Raw genomic sequence first — 19,333 nt, 5'->3', positions numbered from 1 at the left:
GGTTTGTATAACTTTTCCTGTTAAAGATCACAGACGAGGAAGATCCCATTTAACGACAAAACACCACAGCAGCTGCAAAGCTCAGGATGATATTTACCAAACTCGATCACGCGTGGTCCCCTTGAAATAAATCTCGTCCACCGACTCCTTCAGAAATCAAAGTCTCCAGTCAACCCCAGGTTTGCTCAATATTGAAAGCAACCTACCTCTTCACACACATGAAATGTTTTGTGTAAGAGTCCACAATTGAAAGTATTTGCTAATCAGACATTCAATCCATGAGTTCACACTTGAATTCCATCTTCTTCAGTTATGTTTGCAGGGAATAAAAAAAAACCCATCAACAACTCTTCAACGTACGCACGGGGAGAAGATGATTCATTCATTCACACGAAGCTCGAGAGTTTTGAACAAATATCTAACAAGAAATATACAAGGACGTCCATGCCCACTGCAAACAAAACATGGCATTGGCATCCATGCCCAGGTGAAGGGAGTTGCAACATTTACATGATACGTCTAAAATGCTATTATAACACAATTCTTTTTTGAGATGGGGTAGGTAATAAACATGTTTTCACCCAACTAGTGTCGTGCTAAATATCCGATATCTCTGGCTTCCTCGAGGATTGTTTTCATCCAAATAATAAGATTTTAAACAGCACCACACCCATGGTGGATTTCTAACACCATCATCACTTCCTGCTTGTCCATCAGTATCAGTTATACCGAGTAGCTTGTCCATCTTGCTAGTTAATACTTCCGTGGTTGGGTATCCTTCGAAAAATTTTACCTGATCAGTATGAGACAAAACACCAGAGCTTACAGTCAAACATATGTTCGTTTCATGTAAAGAAAAAGAAACACACTGAATAGCTGCTTAAACAAAAATTCCAAGTGATAAGACCCAAAAAATTTATTGTACTTGTAGCAAAAAATGCCAACACATGTCTAATGCATGCAGATCTATTTCGGAATAAGCGCACTGTGGCATCCATACTGTCATGTCGGTGCTTCCTAACCTATAATGGTTACCTTACATAAACCAGCAGATTTTCCCACTATTTCAAGGTGATTTTTAAATCAAACTACTAATTGCCTACATTTACTAGTGATACAATATTTGCTTTATGCTGAGAGTGAAAGAAAGTACCCCATCTTCTCCACAAATGTATGCATGAATTCTTGCTGTTGGATCTTCCACAGTAAATCTAATACGGTAGTGCCCCGTAACTGGGGAACGAAGGTCCTTAGCTTGCCAAGGATATGCTGCCACCACTCGCACAATGCACATGCACTTATGTGTCACCTGCACCATAAAGCATCCAACACATGTATGAGCATCTTTCTACTTCAACGTAGCACAGGCAGAACAGAGACTGCTAGAAAGGTTAAATCCAGTAGAAAAAAAAATAATTTCCTGGAATATGAACAGAAGCAGTCAGGTGATTATTCATTTTCCTTAAAATCCTTATCTCAGTTCATATAAACAAACTAAAGGGTACACAAACATTCAACAGATATTTCCATTGAACAAATAATGCATGAAATATGTAGTCTGGAACATTCAACAGAATCATTTGATCAACACTCCAAAATTTTGTATTTATTTCTCAGGGTGACATAAACAGGAAGTGGAACGATCTGGTGGTCCAAAACTTAAGCTCTCATTTGATCTTTACACAGTATCTTTGGAGGACTGTTTGATGCAAAACACAAATAAACACAACAAATCTTCTGAAAGAAGTTTTAAGATAGTATATAGATAAAAGAGGTGGGAATAAGTAACGTCAGAGGCAGGACAAAAGTAGAGAAGACAGACAGGAAAGTCCCTTCAGGCATTAAAATGTTCACTCTTTTATTAGCAGTGCTTCATACAAGCAAATATCCCAATTGGCAGTCCCCTCCGTTTTATATGTTTAACTAATACATATTCTTAGAGCGGAATCATATAAAAGGCTTCTCCTAATTTCTAGTTGAGCTTTCTTTCAGATTTTCATGTCCTTCTAGAACTCCTAAAACTAGATTAAAAAAATACAACTAATGGACTCTGGAGTAATTGGACATCTATTTTCATCTCAACGACAGAATCTAACAGGATGTTTTTGACACTTCAGCCCAAAAATCAATAAGAAATACACTTATTGATTTAGTGTTCTAATTGAATTATGACATCTACCATCATCACCCAAAGAAAGAATTTAAAAAGTAGAAACACTATGAACAAGAGGACAAATTGAATTTCAAGATAATTAACTTTGTTACCAGTTATGACATAATCACACTTAGGCTTACACTAATTAAAGTGACCCCTTCAATGTAGAATGAAAACAGAAAGGCCTAAAAATTAGTGTAATTGACATGTATGTCAAGCAAGACTATGATGCTACTATAGAGAGACTTCTATACGATTTCAGGTTTTAGTTCTAACAACTAAGCCAAAGTTTCTAATTTAATTCATACAATTTCTTATGTATCTTTATAAAATCAACTATATCAATGTTAAGTTTTCACTCCCTTGATTTTCGACAAAATTTATGTCAACTATGTCAATCATCACAACATATAATTGCTTGAATGAGATACATTCAAACATGAAAGACCTTGGCATTGTAAGACTCCTTTGAAGCTTGATGTTTCAAGAACTGGTTCATGAAAAAACCCTCTCTATGCAAATAAAAAATGTGTACCTTATCCTTTTCAAACAACTCCACATTGGCGGGAGTCTTTTCTAGATTAGACTTGAAATAATTTCTTATTTTTATTGCTCAAAACACACCAACATTTCTTTCAAGAATTTACAAATTTACTTGTGCATAGAAAAAGAAACAGCATGCCAGGCAACACAAACATAATTTTCAATGCAACAGATAAGGAGACCCCTGGATAAGTTGAAAGACTATCAAAGTTGGCAAGAGTCTCAAGCACTAGAACCTTTCCAGATTAACCTTGAGGTAATTTCTTATTTTTGTTGCTCAATACTCATTAACATTTCTTTTACGAATTTACAAATTTCCTTGTGCATAGCAAAAGATACATAATGCTAGTCAACACAAATAAAGTTTTCATTGCAACAAATAAGGAGACCTCTGGATGACTGAGGGATTCTATCAAAGTTGTATATGGCTTGTAATCATAATCCAGCACTGAGGAGAAATCAAAGAAAACAAAAGGTTAGATAATATGATCCAAAATAAAGTAAAAAGTTGCAAGTAGAATAATAATATGTTTCAAAATGATGTAAAAGGTGAGCAGAATGATGTCAAAATAAAAAGGTTCAGATAAATTACCACACCAGGTAATGATTTGTTTTAGGGAGAAAGAGGGCAAGGATAGTTTATAACAAAACATAATATTCTTATTGTTTCCTAATCATATCATAAAAATTGCTTCACGTCTTCAACTAAATTATCGTTTCACATCAATTATGAGAAATCTAGAAAATTCTGATCTCAAGATGGGCAAAAACTCCTAAAGTAGTTGCCATTCTTTACTTACTATCACAACCAAATAATTGGTTAAAATTAAATGTATATAAAACCAAAAGGAAGTTAGTACATCTGCACAAGGAAAATTAAACAACAAAAAGATATCAGAGAACTTCATATTCAATTTTCCAACAAAAATTCTGATAACCTGTAATATGAGAAGGTGCAGGAAAGCTTGTCATAGGATAATTTTCCAATGCAGTTGCAAGGCGGCGATCATATGTCCTATTTGACAAAAAGAGTCCACTCAACTAAACTTAATAAGAAAAGAATGGATCTAAGTGTATGGAAAAAGAAAAGTAATTACTTTAAATGTTCCCTTGCAATCGAGTCTTCATCAGACAAAAGAAGGACTTCACTACAAGGTTGCAGCATGCCATTCCACATACCATCATGCAACCCACAGATCATATTACATAACTTGACCCACTGATTACCACCATGTAGATGTGTTATCACTTTAAAAGACTTGCTAGCAAATACTCTTAAGACTGAACCAACACGAGGAAATGTGCATAAAACCTCTATTGTAAGAGGCAACTCTTCAACATGTAAAGAACATGGCCTTTCCCCTTGAAGCTCAAGACTGTTATCCCATGACAAGAAACAAAATTTCAATCCGTCATCAGCAATTATCAGATATCTAATATTGTGAGACAAGCAAAAACATAGGCAAGAAAAACATGAGATATACTAACGGTAACTAACCATCAGGTTAGCTTGATCATCATCTTTACCATTTAGTCCCATTGAGACTATAGTAATTGACAATTATTTTCACTTGAATCTTACATATTCCTTTTTTAACTACTACATAAACATAGGTTAGGAACTAGTCATTAAATTCTCAGTTGCATCATTATAGAAAAATTATAAAATCCCAAATGGTAGACACAATTTCAGGCTGATTCATACATTCCAACAAGTCCAGATAAACTACAGAACTAGATGAGCCATAAGATAGTTCAATGCAACACCATTTCCTTGCTTGACAGCGACAACCAACCATCATGAGTTTATGCAAATTAATAACTTACATCAGTCATCAGAAAATTAATTAGTTTGCAGCAGCAGAATTTTGGCATTGACAGTTCAAATTTAAACAATGCGGTACGATTAAGCTAACCAATGAATTAGAATAAAAGACATACTCAAACTGTAATTTTGCTGGAGGAGTATCAGTTCCATCCCACACAAAGAGCATCCAATCCCCTTTAGAAGTTTCAGAAACATGAAGAACCTTTTGGAAGCAAGAAGTCATACATATATGCATAAAATTTTCAGTTAAACAAGCAATGCTTGGAAGAAATGGCTTACCTTGCAAACTAAATCAAAAGCAAGATCTAACTTAATCCTACGCAGCAACAATGGCACATCTTTCCCAACTAGAGGAAAAAGGAGAGTAATCAAATAACACAATAAAGAATAAGGAAGAATATCACATACATTAGCAGAAAGAGGATGTATGGGAAATATAGAAAATTGTTTGTTAAAAACAAAAACCTGCTTTAGGCGGATTATCAAGCAACCATGTCCTTATTTGTGACAAAAATTCATCATCATGATTGGTAGCATGATACTTCGCTGATTTCTGATAATGAATCAAGCCAGATGTTGTTTTCCCTTGAAACAGAGCGAAGGCAGAAAACTTCTTATTGTGAACACAATAAACATCTCCTCTGTGAATTCTCACCTGGATAATGTGCAACAATGTGAGATATAAAATTTTTATTCTGGCCATATATATAAAAAGGGCTGTTAAACATATGTCATAAACAATTTGAGTTTTAAAATTTTCATTCTAGCCATATATATAAAAAGAGCTGTTAAACATATGTCATAAACAATTTGAGTAAACTACAGAGGCACTCCTGGGTACTGATGTGATAAACAGACACCTGTTGGACTTATACAATTGAAACTGAAATCTTGATGTGGGTGTATGGATGTACCTGATTAAGGAAAATAATGTGGAAAAACACAATAAAACTGTGTAAATATCACATATTGAATTTACCTAACTGAACTTTCAACATTCACATCTTTCAGCAATGGCAAAAGTATCCGAGGGAAGAGACTACAGTGGCCTAATTTCAAAGCTCACCAAAGTCTGAACTTGTAAGCTTAAGGAAACAATACTTTGAATAAATAAAAAGAACCAGAGGAATGTATTTCTATATAACACACAATAGAAGCTAAAGATGTTTTAGTCAAGAAGGATCATAACCCACATACAGCTAAAACTAAAGAATGCAGTAATGTAATATGCACCAATGATAATTTTGCTGATGTTAGCAGCTACCTCAACATTCTGAAGACTAATAATATCACCAATTGCCCTGACATGTGGTAGCTTTGTCATATCTTCAGCAAAAAAATTCACTGAAATCCCAGGTTCCATATAAGACTGATCCATTATCTTTAGTGACACAACATAGTCTGCAAAGAAAATACCAATAGTAGTTGACATACATTTAGTATCTGAAAATTTTTAGGTAAAAAATCTGATTAGCAAATGTTTTGGGATTACAGTACATCTTAAAATCACTTATGACCAACAAAACAATAAAAATGATTAATTGTCTAAATCAAGGCTAAGTAACTTGACGCTGTCCTATGGTTCTCCAAAAATAAAAAAAGTAGTTGTCTAATGAAGTTCAAGAAAGACTATAATATAAGAATTCACAAAAGAATATATCAGCACCCAACTTTCAACATTGGGATCAGGAACTGCATTATCAAAATAAAATAACATCGTACGAAAATGAAACAGACACGTTAAAGAAAAAGGACCAGCGATATTTGATGGAACAGTAGTCAGAAACTTAGTAGCAGAAACTTCCTACTTAGATTCCGCTTGAGGAGTAGTCCAAAACTCATCTCCTACTTGATTTCTGAATGTTACATTGTAGATCATGGAGAAAAAGATTAAAACAGTAAACACGTGTTGCATCTTGCAGGAAAATCAAGGTCCGAACCTTGATTAGTACTGAATCTTATTTACCCATTTTGGAAAAAAAGATTAGATCAACTTTCCACTGTAGATAATAGACAAAAAGATCAAAACAGCAAACTCGAATTGCATCTTGCAGGAAACCCAAGGTTCATGCCTTGGTTCTCACCTATTTCTTACATACCTGCTCCGGAGAAAAAAGGGCACAATTAGATAAGCCAGTGAGACAGATATACTTCATTCCATTACTAGTCCATAAACTTAAGTGATAGTGTCACTGAGTAATGACATTTAAGAAACCTCATTTGTAGATTAATCATGGTGCAATCTTGAACACTAGAAACTTACTTGTAAACATACTACGAACCCTAATTCCATAAGGGAACATTAGGTTAGGTTCAATTTTCAGTAAATAACTTTATTCAATACTCCAAGTAATGAGGTCTTAACAAAATTATTCGCTCAAAACACAAGATACCTTCGAATAAGAACTTTACTCGTATGGAACAACCAGCTGGCTCAGCTAACACCTTCACGACAAGTCACATCATTCTACTACCAACTGAAACAAGAATGTCCAGGGCAGCTGTGAGTCCGGCCTTTTTGTCATCATTGCCAGCGAAAATCTTGATTCAGAACCCCAAGAACTCATGAAAGTACAGGGGGGAGATAAGAAATGGAAAGAGCCATAGTTTTCATGCAGAGACAACCGAGCAAAACGAATCAAAAACCCCAAGAACTCATGAAAGTACATGCGGAGATAAGAAATGGAAAGAGCCATAGCTTTCATGCGGAGACAATCGAGCAAAGCGAATAAAAAACCCCAATAACTCGAGAAAGAACGGCTAGAGAAAAGAATTGGAAAGATTGATGCGGAGACGAGCAAGCAAAACGCACCGGTTCCCCTGCTCTTCTTCTCGGCCCCGATCGAGGAGACCGCAGCGAAGATATTCACCCTCTCGTGGATGCAATTCCTGGCGTCCCTGATCGGGAGGTAGACGGAGTCCACCGAGGGACCCCTCTCTTCCATCTTCCTTCGGGAAACCCTAAAACGGCGCCACTTTCCAGTTCGAATTCTTTGGAAAGGGAACGAGGCTTATATAGAGAATCATATACTTTTTTGAAAAAGCCCCTAACATTTGACGTTATTACCGACGTTTATTTCTTGGTTTAATTCCTCTGTTATTGGTTTTTTGTCAGAATAGTGATTAATCGATGTTATCTTTTCTATCGTTTGTCCTCTCCTAAAGACGTGTCTTTGGAGCTCTTTGACGAGGGTCTTCAAACATAATGCTTGGCTCATCTAACATATTAATCACTTCTCTAAGGGAAAATAGAGGTGCCTAACGGTAGAAAATATAACATCAAATACTTTAGATACATAAAAAAAAAAAAAAAAGGGATTGGGGAGCTCGTCCTCCCTACCTTGAACAACGTGAGAGTCAAGGTATTCGACCTCTCCATCTTGAGTAAAGAGAGAGGTCAACACTTGACTTACCAACCTCGAGCATAGAGGAAATCAATGTCTGACCTCTCCACCTTGGTTAATGGAGGAGGTTGGCGTTTGACCTATCCACCTCGGGCATAGAGGGGGTTGGTGCCCAACTTCTCCACCTTGAGTTAGCCTTATGAGGATTAGGTTTTTTCAACCTTCATGACTTGGGCAAGCCTCGCTTTAGGTGAGTCGGACTTTTCCAACCTAACTTGACTTATAACTTGAGGGTTCTAAGTAGGTCGAGTATTCCCAACCAACATACCTAGGACACCTCTTCTTTTGTGCCACTCGCCATGGTGGGCTTCTTCTCACAAGAGGGGTTTTTTCGACTCATATACCTCGGAATGTTTAGTCTCGTGCCTCTTGTTATAATGTGTTTATTCTCACATGGATTGGATTTTTTTTACTCTTATATCTCAGGCATATTTTGCTTTGTGCCTCTCACAATAACAAGTTTCTTATCATGTGAGTCAAGTTTTTTTAACTCACTCAAACACGTTTTACCTTAAGCCTTACGAGTCGAGGAACTGTCTCTCAGAGGCAGATCTACTAATTATACTATCAATTTGTCTCTCGTTCGGCCTATGAGGACGTTCGGCCTATGAGGACGGGGTGAGGATTCCTAATGAATGAAACCCAAGTATCCCCAACATCTGTCTCCTCACGCTTAACCGAGACTATACCTCGACAATAATATATTAATTGACCTTTTGAAACATTTTTCAAAGGGATAGTCTTTAATCACATTTGATTAAGAACAGCATGTTACTGCAATTTTGCATTAGAGTCGAGAGACTCAAGGTTTGAGGTACTACAGAGTAACAACTTTCGTCCAGGTTCACATCAAAGCCAACTACAATATCTTAATCATTTCTTCAAAATAAGTATAAATCTCAATCACATGTAGAACTCAAGTCAAACAGATTGCAAGACTAACAGATTCCACAAGTTACAATTTCCACAGAATTCATGTCACCCTGCAATGTAGTTTTAATGGGTCATCTCGGATGACCGGACCTGAAATTATGCCGACTTCAAGAATGGATCAGTGTCCTTATTTCTCAATGTAAAACCCACAAGAAATATAGTTGCATACATGTCCCAGATGGCGGTCTCATGAAAATTATTACAGCTTATGGAAATATCGTAAAAGGCTGCTCATAACATCTCCATCAATCCATGGAAACATAAAATACTTTCTCAAAACAGCGCATCACCCGCAAGTAATGACCTAATCATTTTAGACCATAAAACCTGCATTGTGTTATTCACTTTAGGATTCAGATGACTTGACGATAAAGTTCTGCCGGCTAATGGGGTTCATCACAACCGGTGGTCCAGCGGTGCGAGGCCAGGCCTGGAACTTCTTATCAGTTGCTTCCCACCATTCCTTGTCCGAGACAGTTTTCGGAGTTGTACCTGGTTTTAAAAAAAATGCAGGGGCAAATTTAGCTTTGCCAAATTTGATTTAAAGCTCTATTTATGGTATGATTTAACTCACCACCAAATATCTTTCCATCAGAGATCAGCGTATCACATGCATATGAGACTGCAAAGGATGCAACAATAGCTCCGATAATTTTGCCTGTTGCCATGTTTGAACTGCAGCACCAAGTTCCAAAGACTCCAAGTTCTTGGTAATTATAAGAATGAAAAGTTGAGCAAAAGAAAAAGAGAAAAAGAAAAAAAGAAAGAGATAAGCAAGAATTTAGAGCAAAAAATTAGGGAAGTAAAAGATACTATACAAAGCAGCTATTTTAGTTAAACAACAAGGATTAGACAAGTATCACACAGAACATTTTAAGCATCCTTTTGGAAAATACACTCCCATGACACTTAATCTGCTGCCATTGATAAATTCTACAGAGCAAAAGTACAAGAACTCATACTAGAAATGCCAGCACAAATCCCATAATTTCAATGAGAAAATGGAGGGCCAAAAATAATCATTTAATAGAAATTGAAGCATGTCTTTTTGAAAAAAGGAGTGAAATTGGACTCAAACACTACATTGCCCACACTCCTTTCTTCAGCCAGTCAGGGTAGCAATCACCAACAAACTCATACCCACACCTAATTTTTAAATAAACAGGACCAGTCCAGCTGATTTTGTAAAGATTCGGATCATCTCAAGTCAAATTTTAACAAAATTTTTGCAGTCTGCAAAAGGCAGACTAACCTGGAAACAACCCAACCAAACGTTATATTCAGCAGGCTTGGGTTTAGATTTTTGTTGAATTGGGTCACTTATGGCTTAGAAAAACCCCAACACAACCAACCTGCAGACAAAGCCTGGATACAAGTGTTAATGGATCCAACCTGACCTACAATGTAAGTGCACAAACCCCGCTTCAAACACAATCTTTCCCTACCCCATCACCAATGCTTCTTTACCACATTCTACCTTCCTCTCCTCCCCAGCCTACCTTTTAATCTTCTTGTCACCTTTCCTTCGAGACAACATGTATGTCCCAGATTCTTAGGCAATAACACCTCTTATGCCAGCCCCCCAGGGTTCTATCAAACAGAAAAAAAAAAAAGCAATGCAAACTGTACTCAGGTCAAGCATATGGTTGTGTCAGTTTAAAGACAGCATCAACACACGTCGGAATAAACACCAGGTTAAACTCTATCAATCCCCATCCAATTTTCACCTGAGTTGCAGCCATGTCACCTTAATATGACAATCTGCTAACATATAGACAAGATAAACCTTTTTGTTCACCGGAAAATCTCTGTAAAAGTGAATATCAAAGATGGGTTGGATAACAGTTGACAATACAATCTAGAATTTCAAACAGGATCTTAGCAAAAAAGTACTTCCTTTGAAGTAGTTGTTCAGAAAGCTATATCTAGATGGCATCCTCGCCTTCGATCCCACTTATACTATGGGTAGTTTGTTTCAATAACCTCAAGAACAGCGAGAATAATATTCCTCCAGGGCAATAAGATTTTACCCGATTAACATATTTCCAGTTTGAGCCTTTTTCTATTTTAAGTCAAAGAATTGACAGAAACTATAGTACAAAGCTGCAGTTGAGGCGATATTTCAGCCCAAACACCAGATGATGCGGGAAAAAGAAAAAGAAAAAGAAAAAAAGAAATCAAATCAAAGATGCATGCATGGAATATTGGAATAGCTAAAGAGAAATCAGGAAAGAATCAAAACCCTGACTCTTCAGACAAATCATATAGTCAAGAGGCGATAGGGCGATCAGAAAACATCTCATCAGCAGAAGACAATTCAGGAGACGATGCGAGCATTGAATCTTGGGAATCAAGACAGAATCATAACCTTGGTACCCCAGACCATCAAAAAAGAAATTAGAAAGCCGATATCTCATCAGCAGAAGACGATTTAGGAGACAATGCAAAGGTGGAAACTTGGGAACAGCACAAGAATAACCAGGAAAGAATCAAAACCCTGGCACCCACACCGTCAAACAGAAAACAAGAAAGCCAAGAATCAATCAAACGATCAAAAGCATCCCATCAACAGAAGACTATTCAAGCGACAACGCAAGCGGCGAGAACAGCCAGGGTAGAATCATAACCCTAATCTTCCACACCATCAAAAGAGGAAATTAGAAAGCCAAGAACCAATGTGTCATCAAAATGTATCTCACCCACAGAATACGATTCAAGAGACAAACTAAACATGAAATCTTAGAGCAGTTCAATAACCAGGAACGAATGAAAGCCCCTATCTCTCCAGACCATCGAAAGGGAAATCAGAAAGCCAAGAAGCAATCAGCGCATTAAAAAGTATCTCAACGATAGAAGACAACTCGAGAGCCAAAGGATCTCACCTCTCTACTTGGGTTGCTCTGTTGACGTACCGGAGGAAACAACCCTCGCGAAGCAAGAAAGCAGATCGGATCGCGGACGCGCTCGTATATTTATAGATTGAGAAGATGGGCCGGCCCAATCTTAGCCCGATCAAATTGCGATCTGCAACCCAACCCAAACCAAACCGAATCAACCAGAGTCAATTAGGCTGCGCTTTTACCTCGTCTTTAGTATTTGGTTAGCTGATATAATAATATAGGTTTACAATTTGATCCAAATTATGAGAGTTAAACATGTTTAATATAACCATATTAATTTTTCATCATCCTTCTTAATTCTATGGATCAATCACTACTTTCAACATATGCATTATATATATTAGTGATAAAATGATAACAGGTAGCAGTTTTCCATCTTGAAGGTGAATTGTGTGGTCATAGCTTGTAACTTTAGAATCATAATGAGGGTAACAATTTTTTATCAATGACAGGAGAAAAGTACCACAGAGAAAACTACAATGTTGCATTATAACATATATATATATATATATATATATATATATATATATATATATATATATATATATATATATATATATATATATATATATATATATATATATATATATATATATATATATGAAAAAGAAATAATTCTTTAGGCTGAAGGACAAGGACACCACCTATGTTCATATTGCATTCCTGCATCACTTAAATGTAGGAATGCCAGAACAATTCACAAGTTAACTGTTCTCCCTTTACACCAGCATAGTTAAGATGAACATAGGATGGGTCCAAAGTGCTCTGGTAATCTGCTACAGAAAACTTTTCTTGCCTGCCAAAAAGTCCAAGAACCAAGTCATCAAAGCATCAAAAGATATTTAATATCATTTAAGGAAAGCATTTCTAAGATTTGCAACTATCCCTGACTGTTTGTCAGCTAGGTTATGGGGAAACTAGATTAAGGCACACCCCAATTATGTAATTTACAGATCTCCAACACTGTTTCTAATGTGTATATATATGCACTAAACAAATTATGAAGAGTTTTACAAACAGAGAACAATCTGAAATAAGAGGAGAAAAAAAATGCACAGCTCAAGGGTTGTTTTTTCTGGATGTATTGTTTTCTTTTGCCCTTTGCACAGACACCTACCCTTTTTTTCTGAACAAAATCAAGTCATCTACGAGTCGGAATAAATCAGTAGAACAGACAGTCATTATGTATTGACAATGAGTCCGGATTACTCATTTGTCAGAATACTAGTCAAGAGAACATCACCTATAATTACAAAACCAAAGATACTGAAGAAACAAGAAACCATACAGTTTATTCTTCAGTATCAAGTTTGTCGACACAACTTGGAGCTGCCGATTCAAGTAATATGTCGTCCAGAGACTTGCAGCTCCTTCAAAGCCGTGACCAGCCAATCCAGTCCCTCGTAGAGTCCATCGCCAGAAAGAGCACAGGTCTCCTGGACATGCCAAGTTCGGTTTCTCAGATCATATAGACCCAGCCCTTCAGATACCTCCACTGGAGTCATTGCCCCTTTCTGAAAGAGAAAGAATAATTATTCTTCAGAACGGAACTAACTAAAATATAATATTACTGCAACAAACATATTTTCAGATGAAAGTTGTCACTACCCAGATAGATTTGAACACCAGATCAGAATATAACATTGAAAACTCATGACCAACTGGGCAAAAATAATAAGAAGCTCTCACTAAGTTTAAACTTTAATGGCACATGGAAAGACAGAAAAAGCAACAGGTAGTAAGTTGTAACAGTGAAACATGTGTTGGCTTTTGTTTGTGATAATTTTTAACAAGGTTCTAATATTAATTTTATACACATTTCTCGTGAACAGCTCCTGTATGTCTTTTCTTTTTTTCCTTATACGAGACAAAGGAAAAATGATGGTAAACAAATAATCAGGCTTAACCATGACAATCCTTTTAAATCTTTGTTCTCTTCAGAAGTATCAATGTAAAGGACACCACGATGATCACTACAAAAATGGATGGCATTATGTTATGCATCCACAAAATCCTGGTTTGCAGAACAGTCCTAGATTTGCAGCTTGAAGAGACCAAAGAACATCATCTGCCAGCAGTCAATTGTTACAGTGCTGACTATTGGGAAGTTGCCAGCATCCAGGTGAAAGTAGAACCAAATGCGGTTGGGACATATGGTAGAATTAGAAGAGCAAGTTCAAAGGGTTGTACATTTTAAAATTAGCATCAATTTAGGTGATAGCCATGAATAAGAAAGGCCCAAGATGCTTCAGCAAATCAGAATTTGACAGACACCTTCGGTCTAAAGTATAGTTCAAACAACAAGGGGAAGACTCAAAGGAGGATTTCAACTTAGACAATAACCAAAATCTAGAACGTGAACTGCTTTACAGTCGACAGGATGGTAAACTTGAACAATCCTAAATCACAAAAGAAGCAATAAAGTGGTTACAAGAATTTTCAAAAATTTCAACATGCCATGTACTTGTCATGTCGTTAAAAGGTCAGGACAAGGTCTCATTGGCATCCTTAGCATAAGAAGTCCATTTCAAGACTTATATTGCTGAAATTGACTAGTCACATAGTACAGCATGCTAGGAGTTTGATATGAAAAAAAAATATTTTTGTGCATGCAGAAATAGTAAAATAAAAGAAAAAATATGCTTGGATTGTTGCAGCAGCAGTACTGAAGATGTGATGCAGGAGGAAGAAGTTCAGGCAAGCAGGATGACATAGACGAATAGTGGTTTTCGTTGCAAGGATTCATCTGGTGAGTAGATATTGTCTTGGTTATTTGATAAGACGTTTTCCTTTGGCTAAGATATATCTTGAGACTATAAAACCGTTTGTGCAAAGTCCCTCTTTTCTTATTTACATAATTTACACATTTTGTAAAAAGGAACAGGTGAAGATCTGACCTTTTTGTTCCAAAATGAAAGGGAGAACCATCAACAAGTGATTTTGAATAACAATGACATGGTAAGCTTCTGATAATATTAACAGATACTATGTTCTATTAATGGAAATGTAGGTGGTCAACTTACCAAGTCCTGTTTATTGGCAAATACCAATATGACACTACTCAGCATGAAAGGATCCCTGATAATAGCCTGAAAGAAAAGCCATACAATATCACCTTAAACTTAAAATCATCGGTTAGAATTTTCAGAAGAAGAGAGCTAAACTGCAATGACTTGTGGAATAATAATCATACTCCAGACCTGAAATTCTTCTTTGGCCTTTCCAATCCTTTCTCTGTCTAGGGAATCCACAACATAGATCTGCAAGCAAAATATCGATTAACAAATTCAGAACTCTAAGCTCTTAGATGTAACACCATTCATATAAAGTGAATCTATGACTCAAGAGATCAGTCAAAATGATGTAAATTGGGACTAATAATTTTCATGATGCAACCAAAATGAGATTTCCAAAAAGTCCTTTCCAAAAGAATATTGAGACATCCCATACATAGTCATAAACTAAACAGATACATCATAATAAACTAAACTAAAGACTATAGGCAAGTTTGTCAAACTAGGCATTCTCAATTATTCACCCTAGTCTGACTATACATATAAATATTATTTAGCAATTAGACACCAGGAAAAAATAAATAAAAACTGTATGAGCTCATAAGGGTAACATTGTGAGGTATGGACCCAAATGCACATATGATTAACAATAAGCATATTTTTTAGCATTTTGTTGATGTAGGAACAAAGGGATCTAGAAGCTAGAGCAGAAACAATTTGAGAACTGACTGAATACATCAGAATGAAACTGACAAACATGCATCCACAAGACTGAAATTACAAGAGATGCATGTAAAAATGCCAGCCAGAAACATGAGATTTACCACAAGAAAACAATCGGCCAGACCTCAATTCATAAAGATAAAATAGACACAATCCCTTACAACACTTAAAAGAAATCATGATGTAATTGAGTTGTATAGAACCAATAGACCAAATACAGAAAAAAAAGAACCAAAACATAGAAATTATTAAATCTTACCAGTGCATCAGTATTGCTGAAGTAATGCCTCCATAAGGGTCTTAATTTTTCTTGTCCACCAACATCCCAAACTGTAAATACCACATTTTTGTACTGAACCTTCTCTACATTGAAACCTAAAACAAAACAAAATACAAGAAAAAACAAGATCAAACATGGAGGTCAAGGATCAGAGAATCATGGTTGTCAAAACATAGTTTCCAAATAGGCAATTCATAAACAAAGAGTAGTAAATAATTCATGAACCAACTGCAGAAAAACATAAAAGGACTTACATATGGTTATGTTAGTGTTAAATATAACAGAACCACAGAAACTATATTCTTACAATTCCATGTTTTCTTGGCCTGTTCTAATAACCAATTGCTTATGAAACTTAACCTTAGAAAAGATGTCACAACCAGTCTCAGGTTGGTAGAGGTAGAGCTTTGGTTACAGTTGCATTTATTGTATTTAGAATGTTCAGGACAAAATTTGAGACCAGAAAAGATATAGTCAATTGAATGAAAGATGACTATGTAATATATCAGTGTTCTGATAATGCGAGGCGAAAATTATAGAGAAAAAACTATTAAAAAGCTTCAGGGGAGTTCTTTTCTTATCCTCTTTATTCCAATAACATCAACTATTAGTGTTATGTAAGATGCTTAACAGCAATTCATCGGTTCCCAAAAGTACTGTTTTAAATTACATTTAGGACGAGTGAACCTATTGTTACACTGACATTGCAAATGCTGAAATGCAGGGAAAACAGATGTTCTACTTTGTAGTTATGCTTGTCCCTGGAGACCAAATCACTAATCATGTTTCATGAGAATTCTACCTTGACAGGAGAACGACATTTTAAGGACGAGAGTTACAAACTTCTGAAACTGATTGATCTAGAAACCATTTGTATGTTCAGTGTTTTTACATTTTCTGCAATGTCTAGAGGTGACTGCAATATAATCTTTCCATACATCACTTCCTAGTCAATTCAACAAACAAAGATGGTGCTAGGCAATTCCTAGAGAATAACTCTTCTACTTGGAAGCAAAGCATGGGACACTTACCGATAGTTGGAACTGTTGATAAAACTTCTCCAATGTGCAATTTGTACAGGATAGTCGTCTTACCAGCTGCATCCAATCCTAACATCACAACCTAAAAAAAGTACAAAATTTGGCATAATTGACCACCAGCATCTATTAATCATAATAAATATAAGTTCACACAAAAACTGAAGACTGTGGTTCTAGATTCCAAATGCAAATGGAACCAGCATTGACACATATTACTTGAATTCAGAAGAAAAACAAAGCATATGATAATTTATCTAGTTTAGGAAGTCCCGTTATATCCTAATATTTCAGATGCACAGATACAACTCAACAATAACACAACAAACCAGTGTTAGGAACTATTTTTGTTGGGTCCTTTCTGATGAGAAAGTTCTATTATGGACAATTTCTCTGCATGGTTCAAGTACTAGTATCCCAGTTAATGTTCCTAACAAGTTGTCTTTTGTCTATGCCTACCTCCTATGGACCTGTAGTCTGAAGATTCTGTACTATCAATGATTTTATATATACTCTTAGTACATGACTACATGTCAAACTAATTTCAAATGTTTTCACCTCACTTAATAATCCAAAGTTAACATTCTATAGCTTTTCACAAACAAAATAATTATTTTTATTCCTTTTGATAAAACCATGGAATGCCAAACCCACCTGTTGAGAAAGGTTCGATCGGTATTTACTGATTTGATAGTCAACCAGTATGCTAGACCAAACCAAACCAGGTGGTCCAGTCTGGTTCAGTAGATATATTTTTTTTTTCTTTTAACCCTGTGCAAGGGTTCGGCTAGCGGAAACATAGCTCCTCAACATAACCCGTCGTCACTCCCATAGCCACCACCTGCCGCTCGCTCCAGCACACCTCCCCCTCTGCCTCCTCATCCGCCTCCTCTTGCTCCTACCCATCTTTCTTCTTCCTCTTCTTCCTCCTTTTTCTTCCTTCTCTCATCTTCTTATTCCTTCTTCTTGCTCTTTTTGTTTTTCCTTCCTATCCTCCTCTCCCTCCCCTAACAGTACCATGGTACATTTCGACGTACTAACACATTGTACACCAGAACTGATCAAACCCATACCAGTCCAGCCATGGATGGACATGGGTTCAGTAATCGAGATTGCTAACCTTCAGTAAAACCAAATTTCAATATCAATACCATCATCTCTTCTGAAAGTGAGGATTCAAAGCAAGCACCGTGATAACACGACTTTGGTGTGACTTGAGTATCAAAGTTCTGAACCATGAAAATAGCTTTTGAGCATGCAAGAAGTGCAAGGCTGCTCAAAATTGACCCTCCCTATACCATAGATTGGTAGGAGCCTCATGCACTAGGCCACCCTTCTGTTAAAGATTCTTGTCTCATCTAATGCAAAATAACTGTAGTTAGATGATAGTCATTAGTGAAGTTATCATAGAAATAATTCATCCATCAACTACCACAAAAAAAGTGCCGTTGGATGACAGTCCTTGGTAAAGTTATCATAGAAGTGATTCATCTCTGTACTACTGTATTCCTATATGGAGTGATAAAACTTATGAGCCTGGTCTTATTTCACCATTGAGAAGAAGTGAAAGGACCTACGCATCCAAACTTAGCTTACACAAAGGTGTTCGTCATTGTGCGTTTTATTTCATAATTATAATCCAGTTAGCATACTCTTAGACGTTCAGCCGATTACAGCATGTATATGCATGCGGGAGGAAGAACCAACTAGCTCTAGATAAAAATGTTGAAAAGGTTAATTGCTTACCTAAACCCTAAGCTTTCATTCAATGACCCTCCCGCAGCATGATAAGGGCTGAGGATTTCAAGGACAAGGTTCATGCACATATTCGATCCGTCCAAGACAGGTAGACCATAATTACTTACCATCCTTATAATGGACTAAAAAACAAATCGCAAAATTAGATTAAATGGAGGATGTTCAATCATTAGACGAACGAAGTTTCGAAGGTCAAAACAGAGCAAAATCCTTCAAAGCACAGGTACTAATTGCAAATTCCTAGGTTTTGATCCTCGGATATATGTAGACGCGCACAAGCATTCAATTAAATTGAAAAGAAGGAAAAGAAAACAATCTAAAACAAAATTGTGAAAATTCGTGCGCCCTTATGTCCAAGAATAAAAGGAAAATTGAAGCCGGTGATAAAAAGAAAATTCTTGAGGATTTATTGAACAGGACAAGAAATAATCGATTCGGAAACGGTGGAAGTGTCATATCGAAAACATAGAGAGAGGAATACCCTCATTTCCACGGGGCTGAAGAATCGGTCGAAGAGCTTACGGAAGGCTTGTCCCATGTCACAGGATCGTTTCTCTCTCTCTCTCTCTCTCTCTCTCTCTCTCTCTCTCTCCAAGGTTTTGTAGCTGAGAAGCCTGAACGGCTCGATCGGGAATGGAATGGCGAGGAATGGCGAGGAAGAAGAAGCTGTTGGAACCCAAGTTTTCTTTTTTCTTCGTTATTTTTATTGATTGCGGAGGAAGCAAGCTATGACCGGAGTCTTAGAATTCTTCATATAG

General features: G+C 36.5%; 3 protein-coding genes and 1 non-coding gene across 10 annotated transcripts; all 4 read right to left on the bottom strand.

The window, feature by feature from the left end:
- Window positions 1-357: 357 nt before the first annotated feature.
- On the bottom strand, window positions 358-7,506 carry LOC135643866 (protection of telomeres protein 1a-like). Of its 4 annotated transcripts, none has more exons than XM_065161249.1 (11): window positions 7,339-7,479; window positions 6,920-7,040; window positions 5,791-5,927; window positions 4,992-5,181; window positions 4,806-4,873; window positions 4,640-4,728; window positions 3,796-4,074; window positions 3,637-3,713; window positions 3,088-3,146; window positions 1,154-1,309; window positions 358-793 (listed from the first exon to the last, which is right to left on the bottom strand). In XM_065161249.1, the coding sequence occupies exons 3-11, from the start codon at window positions 5,902-5,904 to the stop codon at window positions 578-580; spliced, it is 1,248 nt and encodes a 415-aa protein (XP_065017321.1). In that variant the 5' UTR covers window positions 5,905-5,927; window positions 6,920-7,040; window positions 7,339-7,479; the 3' UTR covers window positions 358-577. The 4 variants fall into 4 exon arrangements, with proteins under 4 accessions (XP_065017321.1, XP_065017320.1, XP_065017319.1 ...); XM_065161248.1 differs by having other exon boundaries at window positions 6,920-7,003; XM_065161247.1 differs by lacking the exon at window positions 6,920-7,040 and having other exon boundaries at window positions 7,339-7,506.
- On the bottom strand, window positions 6,956-7,059 carry LOC135643894 (small nucleolar RNA snoR113). Its single transcript, XR_010498383.1, has one exon. It is a non-coding gene; the product is annotated as a small nucleolar RNA snoR113 (small nucleolar RNA).
- A 1,463-nt stretch (window positions 7,507-8,969) lies between the features above and the next one.
- LOC103990613 (uncharacterized) lies at window positions 8,970-13,190 on the bottom strand. Of its 4 annotated transcripts, XM_009409821.3 has the most exons (5): window positions 13,052-13,190; window positions 12,408-12,559; window positions 11,746-11,887; window positions 9,438-9,538; window positions 8,970-9,355 (listed from the first exon to the last, which is right to left on the bottom strand). In XM_009409821.3, exons 2-5 carry the CDS (start codon window positions 12,430-12,432, stop codon window positions 9,210-9,212), a joined length of 414 nt encoding a protein of 137 aa, XP_009408096.2. In that variant the 5' UTR covers window positions 12,433-12,559; window positions 13,052-13,190; the 3' UTR covers window positions 8,970-9,209. The 4 variants fall into 4 exon arrangements, with proteins under 4 accessions (XP_009408096.2, XP_009408095.1, XP_065013923.1 ...); XM_009409820.3 differs by lacking the exons at window positions 12,408-12,559; window positions 13,052-13,190 and having other exon boundaries at window positions 9,438-9,569; window positions 11,746-11,885; XM_065157851.1 differs by lacking the exons at window positions 11,746-11,887; window positions 12,408-12,559; window positions 13,052-13,190 and adding an exon at window positions 11,621-11,725 and having other exon boundaries at window positions 9,438-9,569.
- Window positions 12,798-19,278, bottom strand: LOC135642063 (uncharacterized). Its single transcript, XM_065157849.1, has 6 exons — window positions 19,057-19,278; window positions 16,812-16,902; window positions 15,760-15,875; window positions 14,964-15,023; window positions 14,787-14,852; window positions 12,798-13,277 (listed from the first exon to the last, which is right to left on the bottom strand). The coding sequence occupies exons 1-6, from the start codon at window positions 19,111-19,113 to the stop codon at window positions 13,101-13,103; spliced, it is 567 nt and encodes a 188-aa protein (XP_065013921.1). The 5' UTR covers window positions 19,114-19,278; the 3' UTR covers window positions 12,798-13,100.
- Window positions 19,279-19,333: the final 55 nt, after the last annotated feature.

This window comes from Musa acuminata, chromosome BXJ3-7, assembly GCF_036884655.1.
Source record: "Musa acuminata AAA Group cultivar baxijiao chromosome BXJ3-7, Cavendish_Baxijiao_AAA, whole genome shotgun sequence".
In the NCBI taxonomy this organism is placed as follows: Eukaryota; Viridiplantae; Streptophyta; class Magnoliopsida; order Zingiberales; family Musaceae; genus Musa; species Musa acuminata.
Note: the sequence above shows the minus strand (reverse complement) of the source record. Positions and strands in the feature narration are given on the sequence as shown.